At 36.0% G+C, this 18491-nt stretch overlaps 1 protein-coding gene and 1 non-coding gene across 2 annotated transcripts; one reads left to right on the top strand and one right to left on the bottom strand.

Annotated features, from left to right (window-relative positions):
• Positions 1-3174: 3174 nt before the first annotated feature.
• LOC104881829 (EP1-like glycoprotein 4) lies at positions 3175-9486 on the bottom strand. The gene is made up of 3 exons (XM_010663154.1): positions 9064-9486; positions 3791-3853; positions 3175-3252 (listed from the first exon to the last, which is right to left on the bottom strand). The coding sequence occupies exons 1-3, from the start codon at positions 9484-9486 to the stop codon at positions 3175-3177; spliced, it is 564 nt and encodes a 187-aa protein (XP_010661456.1).
• Positions 9487-18216: 8730 nt separating this feature from the next.
• On the top strand, positions 18217-18288 carry TRNAG-UCC (transfer RNA glycine (anticodon UCC)). Its single transcript has one exon. It is a non-coding gene; the product is annotated as a tRNA-Gly (tRNA).
• Positions 18289-18491: the final 203 nt, after the last annotated feature.

Genomic DNA, 18491 nt, shown 5'->3' on the forward strand with positions numbered 1-18491 from the left:
CTTGTTGAATAAATAAGAGAGTTTTTGCATCCATTTTTTTCAATGCTTTCAACTGATCTTTTTCTACCGGAGTTAGTGTAATCACATTTTCTGGTTCATCAAAACCATTTTCAACCAAATCCCAAACATCTTGAGACTTAAATAATGTTTTCATTTTTATGCACCAAAAGTCATAATTTTCTCCTTCAAACAATGGAATAGAAGAAGGTTGAGAACTCATACTTGTAACACTTGTGCTGACCATTGATCTACTCTTCAAGTCCTTGGTCCGTTTGCTTCAAAATTGAGGGTTTCTAGCTACACAATCTGACTGCACAGAAACATCACCAATTGTTCTTCGTTTTCTCTTTCTTTGTTTGCCTTCAGATTTTGCTGCTTCAATGATCACCAATTCAGTTGTATTGTAGGTTCAGATTTGGGTCTTTGGATGAAAAGAAACCCTAGTATCCTCCCTTTCCAAAACAGAGGAAATTTCTTAAAATTCCATTTACAAGAGGCATGTTGTAAGAGATAAAAGGGCTTGAAAAGAAGAAGTGGATTAGATTAGATTGGAAACGGCAAGGTGGATCGAAGATTAGATTGAGAGGTGGATTCGTGAAATGGGTGGCTCTGATACCAATTCTGTTGGCTGTAGTTTCAGCATGAAACAGAGAATGGCTATAGAAAGAAAAAATGGAAGAGTAACACCTGGGAACAGAGGAGTTAAAACAGATTGCTTGTGAGGTCAGGGACATGAAGTACTTTGTGGAGATGAAATAATTTCTGAGGAGTATGAAAGTGAAGAGAACCAATATGAGCTATGGACAACTGCTTACCGTCTCCAATTGCAACTTTGTCATTGCCTTGGTAGGGAATTTTGTGGGAGAGGTTATCAAGAGTTTGGGAAAGATGATGGGTAGCACCTGTGTCCATAAACCAAGAATCGTTGATGCTTGAAGATGGTGAGGCCACCATTGCTTGCATGTTATTGTTGGTGGTAATATTGGATGGAGGTCTTGAAAGTTGTGTTGGTTGGGAATCTGGACCTTGGAAGTGAATGTCAAACCAGTGATTGCAAGTCATGATTGTGTGACTGAATTTGCCACAAAGCTGGCATTGAGGTCTGTTACCAGTATGACTGTAGCGAGGGTCTTGGCCACGTCCACTAGAGCATCCTCGGCCTTGAGATGTGTTCTGATTGTGGAAGGAGTCGACCTTGGGATGTGTTCTGACTGGGGAAGGAGGAATTATGTCTTCTATTTTGATATCTTCTTGGTCGATTTGTAGTTGCTATGTGTGCGAGGACTTCATCTTCTGTTATGGATGTTTGAAGATTGAGTCTTTGCTCATGTATAAGAAGAATGTTGTGCACTAAGTGAAGACTTATGTCATCTTCACGGGCTGTGAGGGAAGCTACAATGGAGTTGTAGTCGGCTCTGAGTCCACCAAGAAGCTGCAAGACTTGGTCTTTCTCTGCTACGATTCTCTAATGGCAGCAAAACTATCAGCGAGGGTCAGTTTAAGAATGTATTCCATCATGGAGAGGGAGCCTTTTCTGGTAGTTTGAAATTCCAATATGAGTTGCATTATTCATGCCTTGGATGAGGCTAAAAAAAATTTCTCTAGGGCTGTCCATGCTGCATGAGATGTCTGGTGCCCAATTATTTGCCCCATAATTTTTGGGGTAAGGAAAGAATAGATCTAGCTTAGGATCATGAGATCATAGCTTCGCCAGAAGATAAATTCTGGGTTGATTTCTCCTGTTGGTGTCTTGGGAGGACATGGTTTCAGTCTTTTTATGTGTTCTTCAAATCCATTTACATATATCACATTTTTTATTAGAGTGTGCTAGAGAATGTAGTTGTTCTTGTCCAGCTTGATAGGGAGTGGATGATTCAGCATCTGCATTGTTTGAGCTGTGCTGGATGACAATTGAGAGATGACATCTGGGGTGGTTTGTGTTGAAGAAGCCATAAGATTCGGTTGTTCTCTGGAGATGGAAGGGATTGTGGATCGTTGAAAGAAAATGCAGGCATGCAGTGGAGCCACAGGAGCTCTGATACCATGAAAGAGTTTCAGAGTTCTTGCATTATCAAGAAAATGAAGGCTTATTTATTATTATTCTTGGACGTTTCTTATTTACAGTTGTGAGATACTGTTCCTAAGAATAATTTTGTTGCTAACAGCAAGTCAGTTCCATGAACTGACTTGAAACTTAACCTAAACTAATCTTGCTATCAGTTGTAGGTTCGGTACTGCTCTTGAGTGGTGTAAGCTGGTGTTTATCAAATACTTGTCAGAGGTTCAGTGTTCTGATACCATAAAAAATAAATGAAGATATGTAAAAAATGGTTGTGTATTGCTGTGTTCACTATGCATAAATATATGCATAATGGAAGCTGGTTGCAGATTTTTCTCCCGTGGTTGCTCCATAATTTCTGGTGAGTGCATGATTTGCTCCATCAGTATCCTTAAAAATAATAAGTGGACAGACTACAAATATATTAAATCAATAACATCTGACTACTGCGCATAGGAAAGAATGAGAAGAGAAGGAAAAAAAAAATGATGTATCAGTGCGAAAACAAGGGAATCTGAGGCTGAGATATATCGAAGGAAGACATAGAGCTCGAGTTGAGATGGATCCTCAATTGCCAAAGGGGAGATGTCAAGTGAAAGAAAGTAGGTTGCTGAAACTAAAACAAAGAAACCTGCTTTTACCAGATGCGCTTTTACCAGAAGAGATTGTAGATGATATCTTTGCCATAACTTGGTCAGTACCACACTACTAACAAAAGCTTTATTATTGATGCTTTATTTATCGGCCCTTTCGTAACAGCATCATATTTGAAGTAAAGGATGACACTTCAGGAGGTACAGAGTGGACCAAAATGTCAACATTAAACAAATTAAAATGGCTTATTCTTGCAAGTTTAATAGAGGCCTAAGGCTGAAACTCAAAAAGATCCAAGATGATCAGCACAATTTTAGAAGTCTTTCCTGCTCCTAAAACTTTAAACTACTTGACTTCCCCAAACCCTCATCTTCCCTAACCTAAGAGACAACTCTGGATTAAGAGACATAAACTTCAATATTCATTGTATCCTCACAATCCCCACCTCTCCAATAGTGGTTGGAGTCAGTACGACATCTCTAACATCACTGGTTTCCTCGATTCGTCTCTTGAATAGCAGCTTAGTCACCAATCGATCTATGAACCCACTGCACATCTTGGTCCTCATCAACCTTGTTACTCAGTACCAACTTCCATACCTATACAATTATCATTGTTTAGGAAATTCATCCTCATCAATAGCTACTTTTTCCATTCAGTCACCATCACTAACCATCATCACCATCCAACTATAGCCACAGTCACTATGAAATCAAACCCATCTCCACCACCACAGGAACTCTATTGTTCAACCACATGTATTCTTTTCTTTAAAATGGTAAGGATTATGGTTTTCAATCTCTTATCTTTGATTCAGGATTTCACATCCTTTCTATAGCTTTAGGTGGTGGTTTATCCAATTTTAATTATCAAGATTCCAATTTTCATAATAGTGGATTATGGTTAATTTTCAATCTCTTCTTCTTCTTCAAGCACTAGTTGATTTAATAAGAAAGGGAGAAATTGAAGAGCAGCATAGTAGGGTTAGGTGTGGAAGGTTTGGTACTTGAACCAGAGGAGGCCTCCATATAATTCCTAGTACTGGAGCAGCTGCTGCTGTGACAAAGTTGTTTTAGAGCTATTATTTACTCATTTCAGTTGTAGGTTTCAATTGAAATTAAAGTAAAAGCAACTTACCCCAGTGTTGCCAATGCCTACAATCTCAAGCACACCTGGAACTAAAGGAAGTTTATCAATTGCCTGTTACAAAAGACATCAATCACTCCGAAACCTAGTCACTGATTCAATTATCATTAAGACGTTCTCGCGATCACCAGAAATTTATTTTAGTTTCAACTCATTTAACTTATTTTTCTGTTTGAACCCATAATATATATTAATAGATTCAATTCAACTGAAATTTCTGCCTCAGCTATTTTTCTGCTAAGACCCATAAAAACTATTAACAAATTGATTTCATTTGTTATTTGTCTTTCCAAGGACATTGCCTAGAGTATGTTGGAAACTCTGTGTTGGAATCCATGCAATGATTAATGGTGAAAAAATAGAAAAACGAGAAAGGAGAACACGCAGATTTAACGTGGTTCGGCTAATTGCCTACGTCCACGGGAATAGGGAAAGAGGATATTCACTATATTCAAATTAGGGTTACATAAAAGGATATTTATACTAACCCTTAGGAACTCCGCTTCGCTCTAGCATTTTGCCCATTTTTCTTCATATGTCTTTTGACTCAAATATGAGCCACATACTACAACACTCTGGGATAGGTTTCTTCTCTCTCTCTCTCTCTCTCTCTCTTTGTCTCTTCTTCCTTGCTTTTTGGTTGTTCTTTTGAATTTCTTGAGCTGCCTTCGAAATTTGTTTTCATCATGAATAGATCGCACTGCTGCATTTTCATGTCTGCATGTACATACATGTACCTCTGAAAGGATATATTAAAAATACAAGGGTTGCTCTCATTTCTGCACTTAAGTACACCGTGGGCTGTGTGCCTTCCACCTAGGCTCCAGAAGGCTTTTATGCCTTTAACAACTAACAGACTCTAAATGCATCATAAAGTTTCAACTGATCATCAATTTAAATTACACTGAATTAATGTAGTTTTTAACATCATTCATTATCAAAGAAATTATAAAAAGAAAGTAAAATATGGATGGACTTTCCTTACTAGTGCTAAAATGGTTAGTAGCTACACAGTTTATTTCTTCTCTTACAATAAAAATCTGCAGGCACTACTTTAAACATATGTTCCTTTGTTGTTGTCAACTGTAAATTTTTATTGCAAGTAGTGGAATAATATCAGAAAGCCTTCTTTTCTGTTGTTCCATTCCTTTGTAAAGTTAGTCTTTATGTGCACAATCTAGGAAAAATTTATACATTTAGATTCCTTGTTCACAAGTTACAACACCATAAGTACTTTTGGGGATGCCATCCTCCTTATTCTTGCTGCTTTACTCCTAGTGCTGCTATTAGTTGATGAGTTTGGTAAGTGTATTTTTTTTTCTTTTTAAATCTAATGTTTTCGCTCTAAATATTACACATCATTTGATATTATCTTGTTCTCTGATACAAGTGCATTTCTGATGGAGTCTAATTAATGTTTACCTTTTATTTTTCCTTTTTAATGGTGTTTGGTTTTGCTCCTTGAATGGAAATGGACTGACTGTAGTTTCTTTGTTGGACTGTAGCCAAAGATGATTCTGAACAGCTTCCCCTAGAAGAACTGAATCAATTATGTCCCTTCTAGTTGGTACTTTTCATTCCAGGAAAACCCTCATAAGCTATGGATATTACCTCAAATTTTAATCAAAATCCTGGGGAACCATTAATTAGTTGTTAATGGCAATAGTGCGGAGAACCAAGTTTGTTAAGTTGGGAACGTGGGCTCAGCCCCAAGTTGCACCCAATAAGTTGAATTCATTTGAACAACTAATCTAATTCAAATTTTCTTGTTGCCTTTTCAAGGGACAAAGTTTTACACAAAGAGTCTTGTTTTTTGAGTTTTCCATTCAACTATTTTTATTTAATGCAATCTTTTCCAATCAATAAAAACTTTTTCAAAAGGTGAATAAAAACATACTTTCTTTCCTTTGACAACTCCATGTTATCAAGAACAAATGCATGAATAAAAAAAATTGAAAATAATTTTTACCTATCAATCAAAAGAAATTTTTTGACTAATCTTGATATAATGAAATTATAAAAAAGGTGGGTGAATAGGTAGTCTTTAAATTAAACCTTAAATTAATATTTTATTACCTATTTTAGGATTGTCCCTTTATTTTCATTCTTTCGAGAGAGCAAAAATCTTATGCAAATATAAATAAAATTAATCACAACATATAATATGGAAACACCATCTAGCAATCTACTAGGTGTAAAAAACCATGATTGGTCTCTCAACCGTTAAATAATCCACTACATATGAGAAAATGGTACACAATTTTACTTGATCGGATACACCTACTCCCTAGGGTCTTTTATTGTCAGCACCTATACTTCTTTTCCACGTCCTTGATATAGCACTCCCTCTGCTTCATAATGGATCCCTCTAAGCTCTTATCGAAGTTTCATGAAAAGATCTCTGATATTTATTGTAGGCAAACATTACGCCCAAGAAAGATAAGTTTGAGAGTTAGATGATCAAACTTTTGATGAATGACAATGTTCTCTATTGAGTCATAAAAATCCACTACCCTTCTTAGATAGAATATCTCTATTTATATTTATAAAACTTTTTTTTTTAAATTATGAAGAGTTTCCTAATTCTAAAATATTCTAAAGATTTTTTTTTATAATCAAATATAGATTTAGAGATAATCACAATTTTAAAATATTTCAAAAAATCTTTTTAGAATTAAACACAAATGTTTAGATAAACATAATTTTAAAACGTATCAAAAAACAATTTTTGGAATAAAAAAATATAATAGAAATTAAATTAGAAAATATTCTCTTTCTAATTTCTTGTATTAGTCATTCCAAAAGCTTTACCAACCATAGATACATACTTAACTTAAATTTTACAACTCTAAATAACCTGAATCCAAATTTGATGAAATTCAAAGTTGTCTGAAACAAATAAGACTCAAGGAAGTGTGTTGTATCCAATTAGTAAGAAATGAACAAAATTGACAACCAAATAAAATACTCTAACATAAACAACTATAAAAAGACAAGGTGGTAATAAAATTAACAATTAACAGCTATAACAAACAAGTTAACTACAAAAGAAACAAAATAAAACTAAAAAAAGTAAATGAAAGAAAAGGTGAAAAAAGGGTTTACTGTGATTGTGAGCGGATCACAGCTAACACAAACTCCATAAAAATGCTCAAACTACACTAGAAGCTTCTTCCATTCTCTCCCTAACAATGACTTCAAAAATGCTTATGTTTCTGCAATTTATTAAGCCTTTAATATAAAGGATTTTTATTTTTATTTTTGTATCTCAATTATTATTAGGCATCAAACCCAAGAGAGAAATTAAGAGCATAAGGTTAGTTGAGTGGAATATGAAATAGTTCTAAAGATGAATTTTGAGATTTAAGAAGTGAATTAAGGTGCACTGGATTGATTTTGTGAAGTGATATGTGTGGAGAATTATACAAAATAAGGGAGAAAAGAGGTGATTTAAAACTTTGATTGAAAAATGTAAAATATGCCAAGGAAAACGCTTCCTCTTGAAGTTCTCTCCCATGGTCTTTTGCACAAAACAATTTCCAAAACCGAAGCACTATAATAAGAGTGACCTCAATTGGATAGTATGACTTTAAAACCAATTGGATATTTTCGCAAACATGATATCTCTCCTCCCCAAGCCTTTATCTTGGAAGTAATTTGGAATGTTCCATTTCAAGCTTGGAGTGCATGACATTTTCCTCTTTGATATTAGCCTTTCCAACTTGAGGGGCCATGTGAAGGAATCAATTAGAGCAATGGAAAAAAGCAAGTCAATATCCAACTCCTACACTCATGTAGCAATAAGCAAGAGTACCACTATAAAATGGGTAGCAATTTATTCTGATGAATAGATTTACGGGTCTTAACAAAATGTTGTCAACATTCTTTGACCACTCTCAAATATGTATATCAAAATGTAGTTCCCCATGTATAGGGAGTTAATTGTAGTTTTAAAATCCCAACGAGTCAGGTGTTGAACCTCAAGGTGGTGACCTGAGGGTGTAGGGCAAAATGTTTGGAAGATGATGAAAACTTTGAGGCAAACTCTTTCACTTGCTTGGTTAAAAAAAAAAACAAAAAACAAAAGTTGATGAATTTTGTGAAAAAGGAAAAGTCAAGTGAATTTAAGCAAAAATTTGACTTAACAAGTTTCAAAAAAGTGTTAAAGATAGGGGGATCCTTGTGATTCATTCTTTCCATGAAAAGACCTTCAATTAAGCTATCACAACAAAGATTACCTATAAGTGTTCTTAGCCAAAGAATTTTCAACATAAGCACAAGTTAATTAAACCTAATGCTTTCAAACTTGTAACTTGGGACTCCTTGTGAAATCCTTAAAGCCCCCATTACCTATTTGCTTTCCAAATTGTAGCATTAAGGGCTTGAGGTGGAGTCATAGGTGTAACATTGATCAGCTTCAGCTTGTTTTGGCGGTTCATTAATGCTCGGATCCATGATAAAATGTGGTTATTTTGTAATTCTATAAATGCAATGATTAATAAGATTAAAAGGGAGATTTTTTTTTTTTATAGAGTATATATACACAATTTTTGGCACCTATAATTATTATATGCGAAGATTTGAAGAAAGAAAGAAATACCCAAAATGAAAAAGAATAGGCTGATATTTTAAATAATTAAATACTTGATATCTTTAGTACTAACTAAAAATTATTCTTGTTTAATAATTTTTTAAAATATAAAGTATCGAATCTGTTGATTCTTGGAAATAGAAAAGCAAGTAGCTTTGAAAATCATATTGGCAAAAAAGTTCCATGAACTATTGAATTGGTATCATGTAATTTAATTTTCTTATGTATAACCAATTCTGAAATGATAACGATACGATTTATACTAGAATATCACAAAATATTTTGGTAACTACTTTAGGGTAAGGATATCAATATGATAAGAACTTATTTCAAAAGGAACCAAATCTTTTGTTATCACACCATATGTTGTTATCGTAAATGTAAACATGTATAACTTTCCAAATTGACATGATAATTTGGTTTTCTCATAGAAACAAGGGTGAAAAATTAGTCTTTAGAAAGTCGATTGTCTTTTATTATTAGACAACAATATCATCATATTATGATAAAATATCTTACTTTTAGCCCAACAAGATAGCAAAACATGGAAGTTGAGAGAGGGACTACAAAATGTAATTAGGAACATTTTTAATGATTGTACAAAATCCATCCATCAGAAAACAACAAGGTTGTTTTGGAGGTTCCTTGCAATCTAATTATTGTTGCAAGGAACCTTCCAAATTCTGTTGTAAGCAGCAACACTATAATTCGTAAGGGAAAGTGAAAACAAACCATGAGTCCAATTTGATGCAGATACGCTGGAGATGAGCTTCTTCCCAGGAACCAACTTCTGTTGAAGGACTAAGGTGTCAGTGGGGAGATCAAAAGACTGCCACACCATTTCATTGTTTCGGTCAAGCAGCACAAGGTTCCCAGTTTCAGTCAAGTTTAAGCCTGAAACAGACTTGCCGGCTGTGTTTGTAGACCAAACAAAAGTGCCATCAGCATCTGCTAAGATCAAATTTCCATCTTCAGTGAGTCGTAGAGTAGCATTAAATCGAACTGGACGGTTTCGATTAGCAGACCACACAAGCTGTGGAGAATATACGTCTTGGAAGAGAAGTGTTGAATGACATGTCATAGGAGCTGTTGACATGGAGCTGAGTAGATTGAAGTGGAAGTAGTCAAATAAGTTAGTCATGTGGAAGATTTACCTATTCCTTAGGAAGTTTGTTGGTTGTTTCTATTCTTTAGGAATTATCTATAGGTAGCAAGTTTGTTGCTATTTTTATATTTTTCTGTTTTAAGCTAGCTGTATAAATAAGTGCTTTGAAGCTTAATAAAGATAACTTCAGATTCCTCAACGTTCTATTGCTTCCAAAGAGTTTCCACACTCTGTTTCTATCAGAACCTACACTCTGTTTCTATCAAAAAACCAACAAATCTGGTATCAGAGCTGGGTTCTTGAGTAACTTGTGAGGTGAGTGAGCCAAAAAAACCTACAAACAATATCCAAAATGACCTCAGAAGCTTCACTGAATGCACTAGCCCCTCCAGTGTTTGATGGAATAAATTATCAAGTGTGGGCTGTCCGTATGGAAGCCTACCTTGATGCTAGTGATCTGTGGGAAGCTGTTAGTGAGGAATATGAAGTTCCTCCTCTGTCCGACAATCCAACTATGGCTCAGATAAAATTACACAATGAGAGGAGGCAAAGGAAATCAAAGGCAAAAGCTAGTTTATTTGCAGCTGTCTCATCCACAATTTTCACCAGAATCATGACACTGAAGACAGCAAATGAAATATGGAACTTCTTGAAGAAGGAATATGAAGGAAATGAACGAGTCAAAGGTATGCAAGTGCTGAACCTGATTAGAGAATTTGAGATGCAAAGGATGAAAGAATCAGAAACAATCAAGGATTACTCAGACAGACTTCTTAGTATTGTTAACAAAGTAAGACTTCTTGGTATTGACTTTTCTGATTCTAGAATAGTTCAGAAAATTTTTATAACAGTTCCTGAAAAGTTTGAGACTACAATATCATCTCTAGAAAACTCAAAAGATGTGTCAAGTATCACCTTGGCAGAGTTGTTGAATGCATTACAGGCTCAAGAACAAAGGAGGCTTATGAGACAAGAAGGATCTGTGGAGGGTGCATTTCAAGCCATATCTCAGTACAAAAAAGAGATGCAAAGCAACAATAACAGCAGCAACTACACTCAAAAGTTTCCACCATGTCCTTACTGTAAAAAATCCAATCATCCACAAAAAAGGTGTTGGTGGAGGCCGGATGTAAGATGTCACAAGTGTGGTCAGCTAGGGCATGTGGAAAGGATTTGCAAATCTCAACAGCAGCAAGGAGAAGTCAAGGCTGCTGTGGAAGAACTTCCAGATGAGCAACTATTTGTGGTATCATGCTTTGCCACTAGCAGCTCCCCAGAAACTTGGCTTATAGACAGTGGTTGTACAAACCATATGACTTATGATCAAGGGCTCTTTAAGGAACTTGACAAAACTGTTACTTCCAAAGTTAGAATTGGAAATGGAGCATATCTTGCAGTAAAAGGCAAAGGAACAGTGGCAATTGAAGGCCACACAGGTTTGAAATTAATTTCTAATGTCTTATATGTTCCTGAAATTAATCAAAATCTATTGAGTGTTGGTCAGCTGTTGGAAAAAGGCTATAAGGTGCTGTTTGAGGACAATCAGTGCATGATTGCTGATGCACAAGGCAGAGAGGTATTTATAGTTCAAATGAAAGGCAAAGGCTTTGCCTTGGATTTGATGCAAGAAGAGCAGGCTGCAATTCACAAAGAAGAAAGCAATACAATGCTTTGGCATAGGCGTTTGGGGCATTTTCATCATAGTGCCCTTCTCTTTATGAAGAAGAACGATCTTGGAGAAGGCTTGCCTGAATTAGAGGTGAAGCCTCCTACCTGTGTAGCATGTCAGTACGGGAAACAAACAAGACTTCCTTTCCCACAAAACAAGGCCTGGAGAGCTACTCAGAAGTTGCAGTTAGTACATACTGATGTGGGAGGACCTCAGAGAACACCATCACTGAATGGTAGTAAGTTCTATATTGCTTTCATTGATGATCACACAAGAATGTGTTGGATTTATTTCATGAAATTTAAATCTGAGGTTGCTGACATCTTTTGGAAGTTTAAAGCTTGGGCTGAAAATCAAAGTAAATGTAAAATGCAAGTGATCAGGTCTGATAATGGAACTGAATACACCTCGGAGAAATTTAACAAATTTTGTGAGGATGCAGGCATTGAGCACCAGCTTACAACACCTTGTACCCCTCAACAGAATGGAGTCGTTGAGAGGAAAAATAGAACACTTATGGAAATGACAAGGTGTTTGCTGCATGAGAAAGGGCTGCCAAAGAAATTCTGGGCTGAGGCTGCACATACATCAGTCTTTCTACTAAATAGACTGCCAACAAAAGCTTTGCAACAAAAGACTCCATTTGAAGCATGGTATGACTATAAACCAAGGCTGCAAAATTTAAAAACATTTGGTTGTCTTTGTTTCTCTTATATTCCACATGTTAAGAGAGACAAATTGGATAAGAAAGCAGAAGCTGGGATCTTTATAGGCTATAGCTCAATATCAAAGGCCTATAGAATCTATCTTCCAGAAAACAACAAAGTCATAGTTAGCAGAGATGTCAAATTCTTCGAATTAGAAAGTTGGAGTTGGGAGAATGATAAGAAGCTTGAGTTTCAGGAGGAGAATGCCAATATTGATGATGAACCTGTCAGGGGAACCAGATCACTCTCTGATATCTATCAGAGGTGCAATATTGCTATAATAGAGCCTGCAAGGTATGAAGAAGCTGCAGCTGATAAAAAATGGATGGATGCAATGAAGGATGAGCTTAAAATGATTGAAAAAAACACCAAACTTGGGAGCTAGTGGACAAACCAAGACACAAAAGAGCAATTGGAGTCAAGTGGGTTTATAGAACCAAACTCAATTCTGATGGTTCTATAAACAAACACAAGGCAAGATGACTCATGCCCAATTGGTGTCTCAGCTGATTTGTGTTCAGCTGGTGCTCCTTGATTGAGGAAGTGATCAACAAAATTTATACCTATAACACCATACACTAGGGTAGCAAATACAAAGCTACTATAGTATAGTGGTTCTAGGATCGTTCACTGGGAATGATGAACAAGTAATCAAGGATACCAATTCCAAGTGAATTGGTCTTGTTTCATTTCACGGTTAGCTTAAGGAATAAAACACAAACTTTGATTGGTAAAGGTTGAGACTTAAACTAACTAACTTAACAGAAGTTTGGAATAATTTAGGAAGAAAAGCATTCCTTGGAGATTTAGGTTCACTGGGGTGGTTCCTCATGCAAAAGACATAGCTCCGGTCAGATGGTTCATTTCCTCGCATTAGAGATTCAACTTATAGTCAATCCTCTAACCGGTGATGTACAGAGACTCCTTCAATTAGATTTCACTTTAATTCTCTCACTGATACAACTTGCAGTGGTTCATGCCTCTCACGAGCACTTACCATTCAAGGTGATCTTTAACCTTGGATTCCCCTTCACAAACTCGCAAGAGATAACTAATGGATGTCTCCTAGGAGTCCAAAAGCTTACCAAGTGTTGGTAATTCCAGAAAATCCTACCTTGAAGTCACCTACCAGAGGCTCGCAAGGGGTAAACTAGTGCATTCCCACGGTTGGAAATCACTTGCCTTACCAAGTGTTGGCCCAGGTGACTCCAAGATGTTTTAAGTTAACTAAAAACATTGAAATCACTAAAGGATTTCACTTCCTCTTCATTAAAAACTAAAACCACAAAGCTTTGCATTCTTGCACTTGGAACCTTCCCCGGCAACCTTAGCTCCAAGGAATTGGAGGTTTAGTTACTCATTCTCTGGGGAAAACTCCTCAGAGAATTCATAACTTAGAAATAAAATGAAAATACAAAGTGAGAAGGTAAGGCAGTAGAAAGAAAAAGACTTTACTTGCTTACCAAATGGTTACAGAAAAGAACTCCTCCCCGAGAACAGGCTCCCGAGAGGTATTTATATCAACAAAATATAAAACTAATTGTTACAAAGATATTTGGTCTTTTTACTAACTTAAAAACTAAGGAATCATGTAATTGGTGGTTTACAAGGAGTATTTTGGGATTTAGACAACAAAAATCTAATGGAAAATATCTCCCAATGTCGGTAGCAAGCTTCGGGAGGCTTTAGGAGCCATTTCGCAGGAGAAAAGTGGTGTCTGCGAAATTTCGCAGACACCCAAGAGGGCTGCGAAATTATTTCGCAAGACTGAGCTATCTTCACCAGGCTGCAAAGTTGGCTTCCACCTTGAAGTTTCCAGCTCCCTTCTCGCGGCATGGTTCGTGCATCGTCAGAAGGAGAAACACCTTACTGTACAAAAGTGTTGCGAAATTCTCGCAACAAAAGGCTGATTCCGCAACACTTCAGAGTGACTGGCTTGTAATGGCTGCAACTTCTTCGTTTCAACTCCAAATTGCACACCGTTTGAAGCATTGGATTGTTGACTTCCTGAGCTTTGAAATGGTATATAGCTTGCATCATTTGGACTTCAGAAAGTGCTCCAAAAGTGGCTGCTACGACTGTCATCAAGAATATGCTCCATGGCAGATTCTCTTTGCTTTTTCTCCTTGCAATCCGGATTCACTCTTGGCAATTGAATTCTAAACTTTGCCCAAGATTCCTCATAGCTCTCCTCATTCTTGACTTGCTTTGGTGATCAAAATACTAACAAAAACACCAAAACTTACACAAAGTGATCAAAATTGCTTTAAAGGATCCTTAACATGCCAATTGAGTTAAAAGGCCTAAACTACTACTCAAAAGTGTTAAAAATGATTAATTAAAGGCTATCAAATAGCACTTTTTGAGTAGTAATCACAAGACTGGTTGTCAAAAGATATGCTCAGATGTTTGGGGTGGATTTCTCTGAGACTTTTGCCCCAGTTGCTAGATTGGACACTATAAGAATGTTGCTGGCTCTTGCTGCTCAAAAGGGTTGGAATATACATCAGATGGATGTCAAATCAGCCTTCTTGAATGGATACTTGGAGGAAGAAATTTTTGTGGAGCAGCCTGAAGGTTTTATTGTTAAAGGAATGGAGGAGAAAGTATATTTGCTGAAAAAGGCCTTGTATGGTTTAAAACAGGCACCAAGGGCATGGTACAGTAGGATTGATTCACATTTGTTAGGCTTAGGCTTTACAAAAAGCCTAAGTGAATTTACTCTATACTTCAGGAAGGTTTGTGATGAAACACTTGTGGTATCGTTATATGTTGATGATCTACTTGTGACAGGAAGCAGTATGAAGCAAATTGACAATTTCAAAAAGGAAATGAAGGATGTTTTTGAGATGACTGATCTTGGGAGGATGACATTCTTTCTTGGCATGGAGGTACAACAAAAGCAAAATGAGATCTTCATATGTCAACAGAAATATGCCAAGGAAATCCTGAAAAAGTTCAAGATGGAAGAGTGCAATCCAAGTGCAACTCCAATGAATCAAAATGAGAAGTTTTGCAAAAAAGATGGAGCTGCAAAAGCTGATGAAAGGCTTTACAGGACCATTATTGGGTGCTTGATGTACCTAACGGCAACTAGACCAGATATTATGAATGCTGTAAGTTTACTCTCAAGGTACATGCATTGTGCTAGTGAAATTCACTTTCAAGCAGCAAAAAGAATTGTTAGATATGTCAAGGGTACAATTGACTATGGTTTGAGGTTTTGTCAAGTTAAAAACTTTACTCTCCATGGTTATTCAGATAGTGATTGGGCAGGTTGTGTTGATGACATGAGAAGTACTTCAGGTTATTGTTTCAGCTTTGGTTCTGCTATTTTTTCATGGTGTTCCAAAAAGCAAGAAGTCATAGCTCAATCTACAGCAGAAGCAGAATATGTAGCTGCTGCCGCTGCTGTGAATCAGGCTCTCTGGATTAGGAAATTAATGGCTGACTTGTTTATGGAGCAAAAGGAAAGCACACAAATACTCATAGACAACCAAGCTGCAATTTCAATTGCAAATAATCCGGTGTTCCATGGAAAAACAAAACATTTCAAGCTGAAACTCTATTTCCTAAGAGAGGTACAGAAGGAGGGAGAAATTCAGTTGGTCTACTGCAAAACAGAAAGTCAGAATGCTGATATCTTAACCAAACCACTTCCCAAAGCTAGATATGAGTTCTTAAGGCAAAGGCTTGGAGTTTGCAGCTCCAAAGACAAGGAGGAGTGTTGAATGACATGTCATAGGAGCTGTTGACATGGAGCTGAGTAGATTGAAGTGGAAGTAGTCAAATAAGTTAGTCATGTGGAAGATTTACCTATTCTTTAGGAAGTTTGTTGGTTGTTTCTATTCTTTAGGAATTATCTATAGGTAGCAAGTTTGTTGCTATTTTTATATTTTTCTGTTTTAAGCTAGCTGTATAAATAAGTGCTTTGAAGCTTAATAAAGATAACTTCAGATTCCTCAACGTTCTATTGCTTCCAAAGAGTTTCCACACTCTGTTTCTATCAGAACCTACACTCTGTTTCTATCAAAAAACCAACAAGAAGAATGGCAAAGAGGCATAAATAGCTCTCATAGTGACAGTGGAAGCCACGTAGGAAACCTGGGCCACTGGTTTCTCCGAGGCTGAGAAGGATGGGCTTCACAATCGCCCAATCCGGGGAGCTCAAATTATAATACAAAGAATTTCTATCAACATGACTGATTGAAAAGTCACTGGTTTGCGCTCTAATCCCACATCGGTGAAGCATTTTAATTTCAAAGGTTCAATGCTATATATATATATAGCGACTCTAGTGCCAAGTTATTGAAGTACTATGACCTGGATATCTGTTGCTCAGGATGCCAAGCTCCAACAGCCAGTCTGGTAACAATTCTGCTTTTAATTAGTAAGTTTCAATTCCAATTCTCTTTACCTTTTATTTCTGCATGCTATAATTTAATTTATAATGTTGGGATCAAAGTCTGCATTATGCTTCCTCATGTGTTGGCAACATAGAAAATAACTCTAGAAAGATTCCCAGTCCTTGCTTGGTACATAAAATGAGAAGTGATTTTCTGATTGTCAGATCCATAGGAGCAGCAACTATGCAAATTAAAAAAAAAATACTTCAATAGGATCAAGAATAGGATGTTTTCATTCCTTCCACAATTTTATCTAAGAAATCAACACCATTGAACATAGTGATCCTTCTTAGTCCAAAGCAATCAGTGGCTTCCGATGATGTTGCTGAAGAAGGAATGAGGGGAGTCGGAAAAGAATGGAAGTGGAGCAGAAGAGATGTGAGGGAAAAATACAGAAGTCATTTAACTGGAGCCCTTGAATCAAGAAGATTCTGTGAACTATGGATGTAAGACCATCTTCCTCTATTAGTATTAATGCCTCCTAGTTTTGTGCCTTGTAGAATTTTACATATCCTCCTCATCCATCTCGCTCCCTTTGAATCTCACTACTCTCTTTTTCTGCAACATTTTCAGGCTCCTTTATTCTTATCTTCTGCCTTTGTCATAAGGGTCTTGCCTCAAACATCTGAAGCTGAATCCTCACACAAACAAAGGACATCGCAGCTTCAGCCAAGCACCAACCCATTACAGTTCCAGTGAGGAGTCTTCCTGGGAAATAGACTCTGATCTGGAGAATGAACCAACTTCATGATCATGTGAAATTTTGACTGAGGCAAATATCCTTCAAACAGTGATTGAACAAGATGTAAAGAAATCAATAGCTTCTGGTGATTTGCAAAAGAAAGAACGGGAGGAGGAGATGGAAAAAAAGAATATCAATGTGAAATAAATGGAATCTGAGGTAGAGAAATGCAGTCGTAAGGTGTGGAGCTTGAGTAGAGATTTGATCCTCAATTGCCCAAGGGGAGCAGGTCAAAGTGAAATCAAGCAGGTCCACGAAGAATGCAACAAAGAAACCTACATAAAAATAAAAAGAAACCAAAGCATCTTTAGTTGGACCTTGGATAGAGGAGATAGGAGACAACATTTTTGTCATGACTGGGTCAACACCATCTTGAAGGCCACTAAATGAGATAATTTTCCATGTAAGACAATTAACTTCCACCATTAATTTTGTCTTTACACTTGAGGAGTTCGTCACCATTTGAATAGTTTGCATGCTAATGCTTTTCTTTTTTTGGATATTTTGCAGAATCTCTCTTGGATTTGTTTGTACACACTAATTTCTGGTCCATACAACCATAGAGGTATAATTTATTGACTGAACCTATTTTGACAGTCTCATTTCTATTTTGTGGGTTCTTAAAGACATAGTGAAACGAGGGTGAAATTTTGTTTTATGTTATTTGGTTTTCAAAACAGTGAAAAGTTCACTTCAGACCATGCAAATTGTCGCAGCCAGGAGAAGGATAGCTTTACTATTAAGAAAAATCTAGGACACATGTTAATTTCTTTTCTTTAACCCCTTATGATTATCAACCAAACAAATTTGGAGTTCCTATTTGTTTCTATATGTCATTGGTATATACATATGATATTTATGAAATTATTATTTAAAAGTGTGGTTAAAATAAATTAAATAATTATATTTTATAAATTACTTGATCAAAAATATAAAATTTAATTATCTAATAAATAATGTACTACCATATATAATATATTTTAAAAATTATTTAAACAATCAAAATATACTTGCACAAATTTAGTATGCATGATTAATTTTATTTCGATTCATGTGCACCTCTCACATGTATCGCACTTACCTTTTACTAGTTTTATATAAAAAGTAGAAGGCTTTTTATATAAAATAGTAGTAATTTTTATCTTTAAAAAAGTTCAAGTTTGATTAAGTATAGATTGTTGTAATACTTCCAATCAAGCGTTTGTAGTCCAACGGTTAGGATAATTGCCTTCCAAGCAATAGACACTGGTTCGACTCCCGGCAAACGCATGTATTTGAAGTGGGTTTTATTATGACTTGTCAAAATGTAGAGATAGCAATATTTAGATTTCAGTATGTAAATATTTTCTATATCAGAATTTAGATTTTTTGCATTATATTTTTACGTAAACATTAATAATAAAAATATAATAATTCTTGTACTTGATCGTTTAATACTAGAAATTATGAATAGTTGGGTGAATTTGAACTCA

The sequence above is a fragment of the Vitis vinifera genome, chromosome 15 (genome assembly GCF_030704535.1).
Source record: "Vitis vinifera cultivar Pinot Noir 40024 chromosome 15, ASM3070453v1".
In the NCBI taxonomy this organism is placed as follows: domain Eukaryota; kingdom Viridiplantae; phylum Streptophyta; class Magnoliopsida; order Vitales; family Vitaceae; genus Vitis; species Vitis vinifera.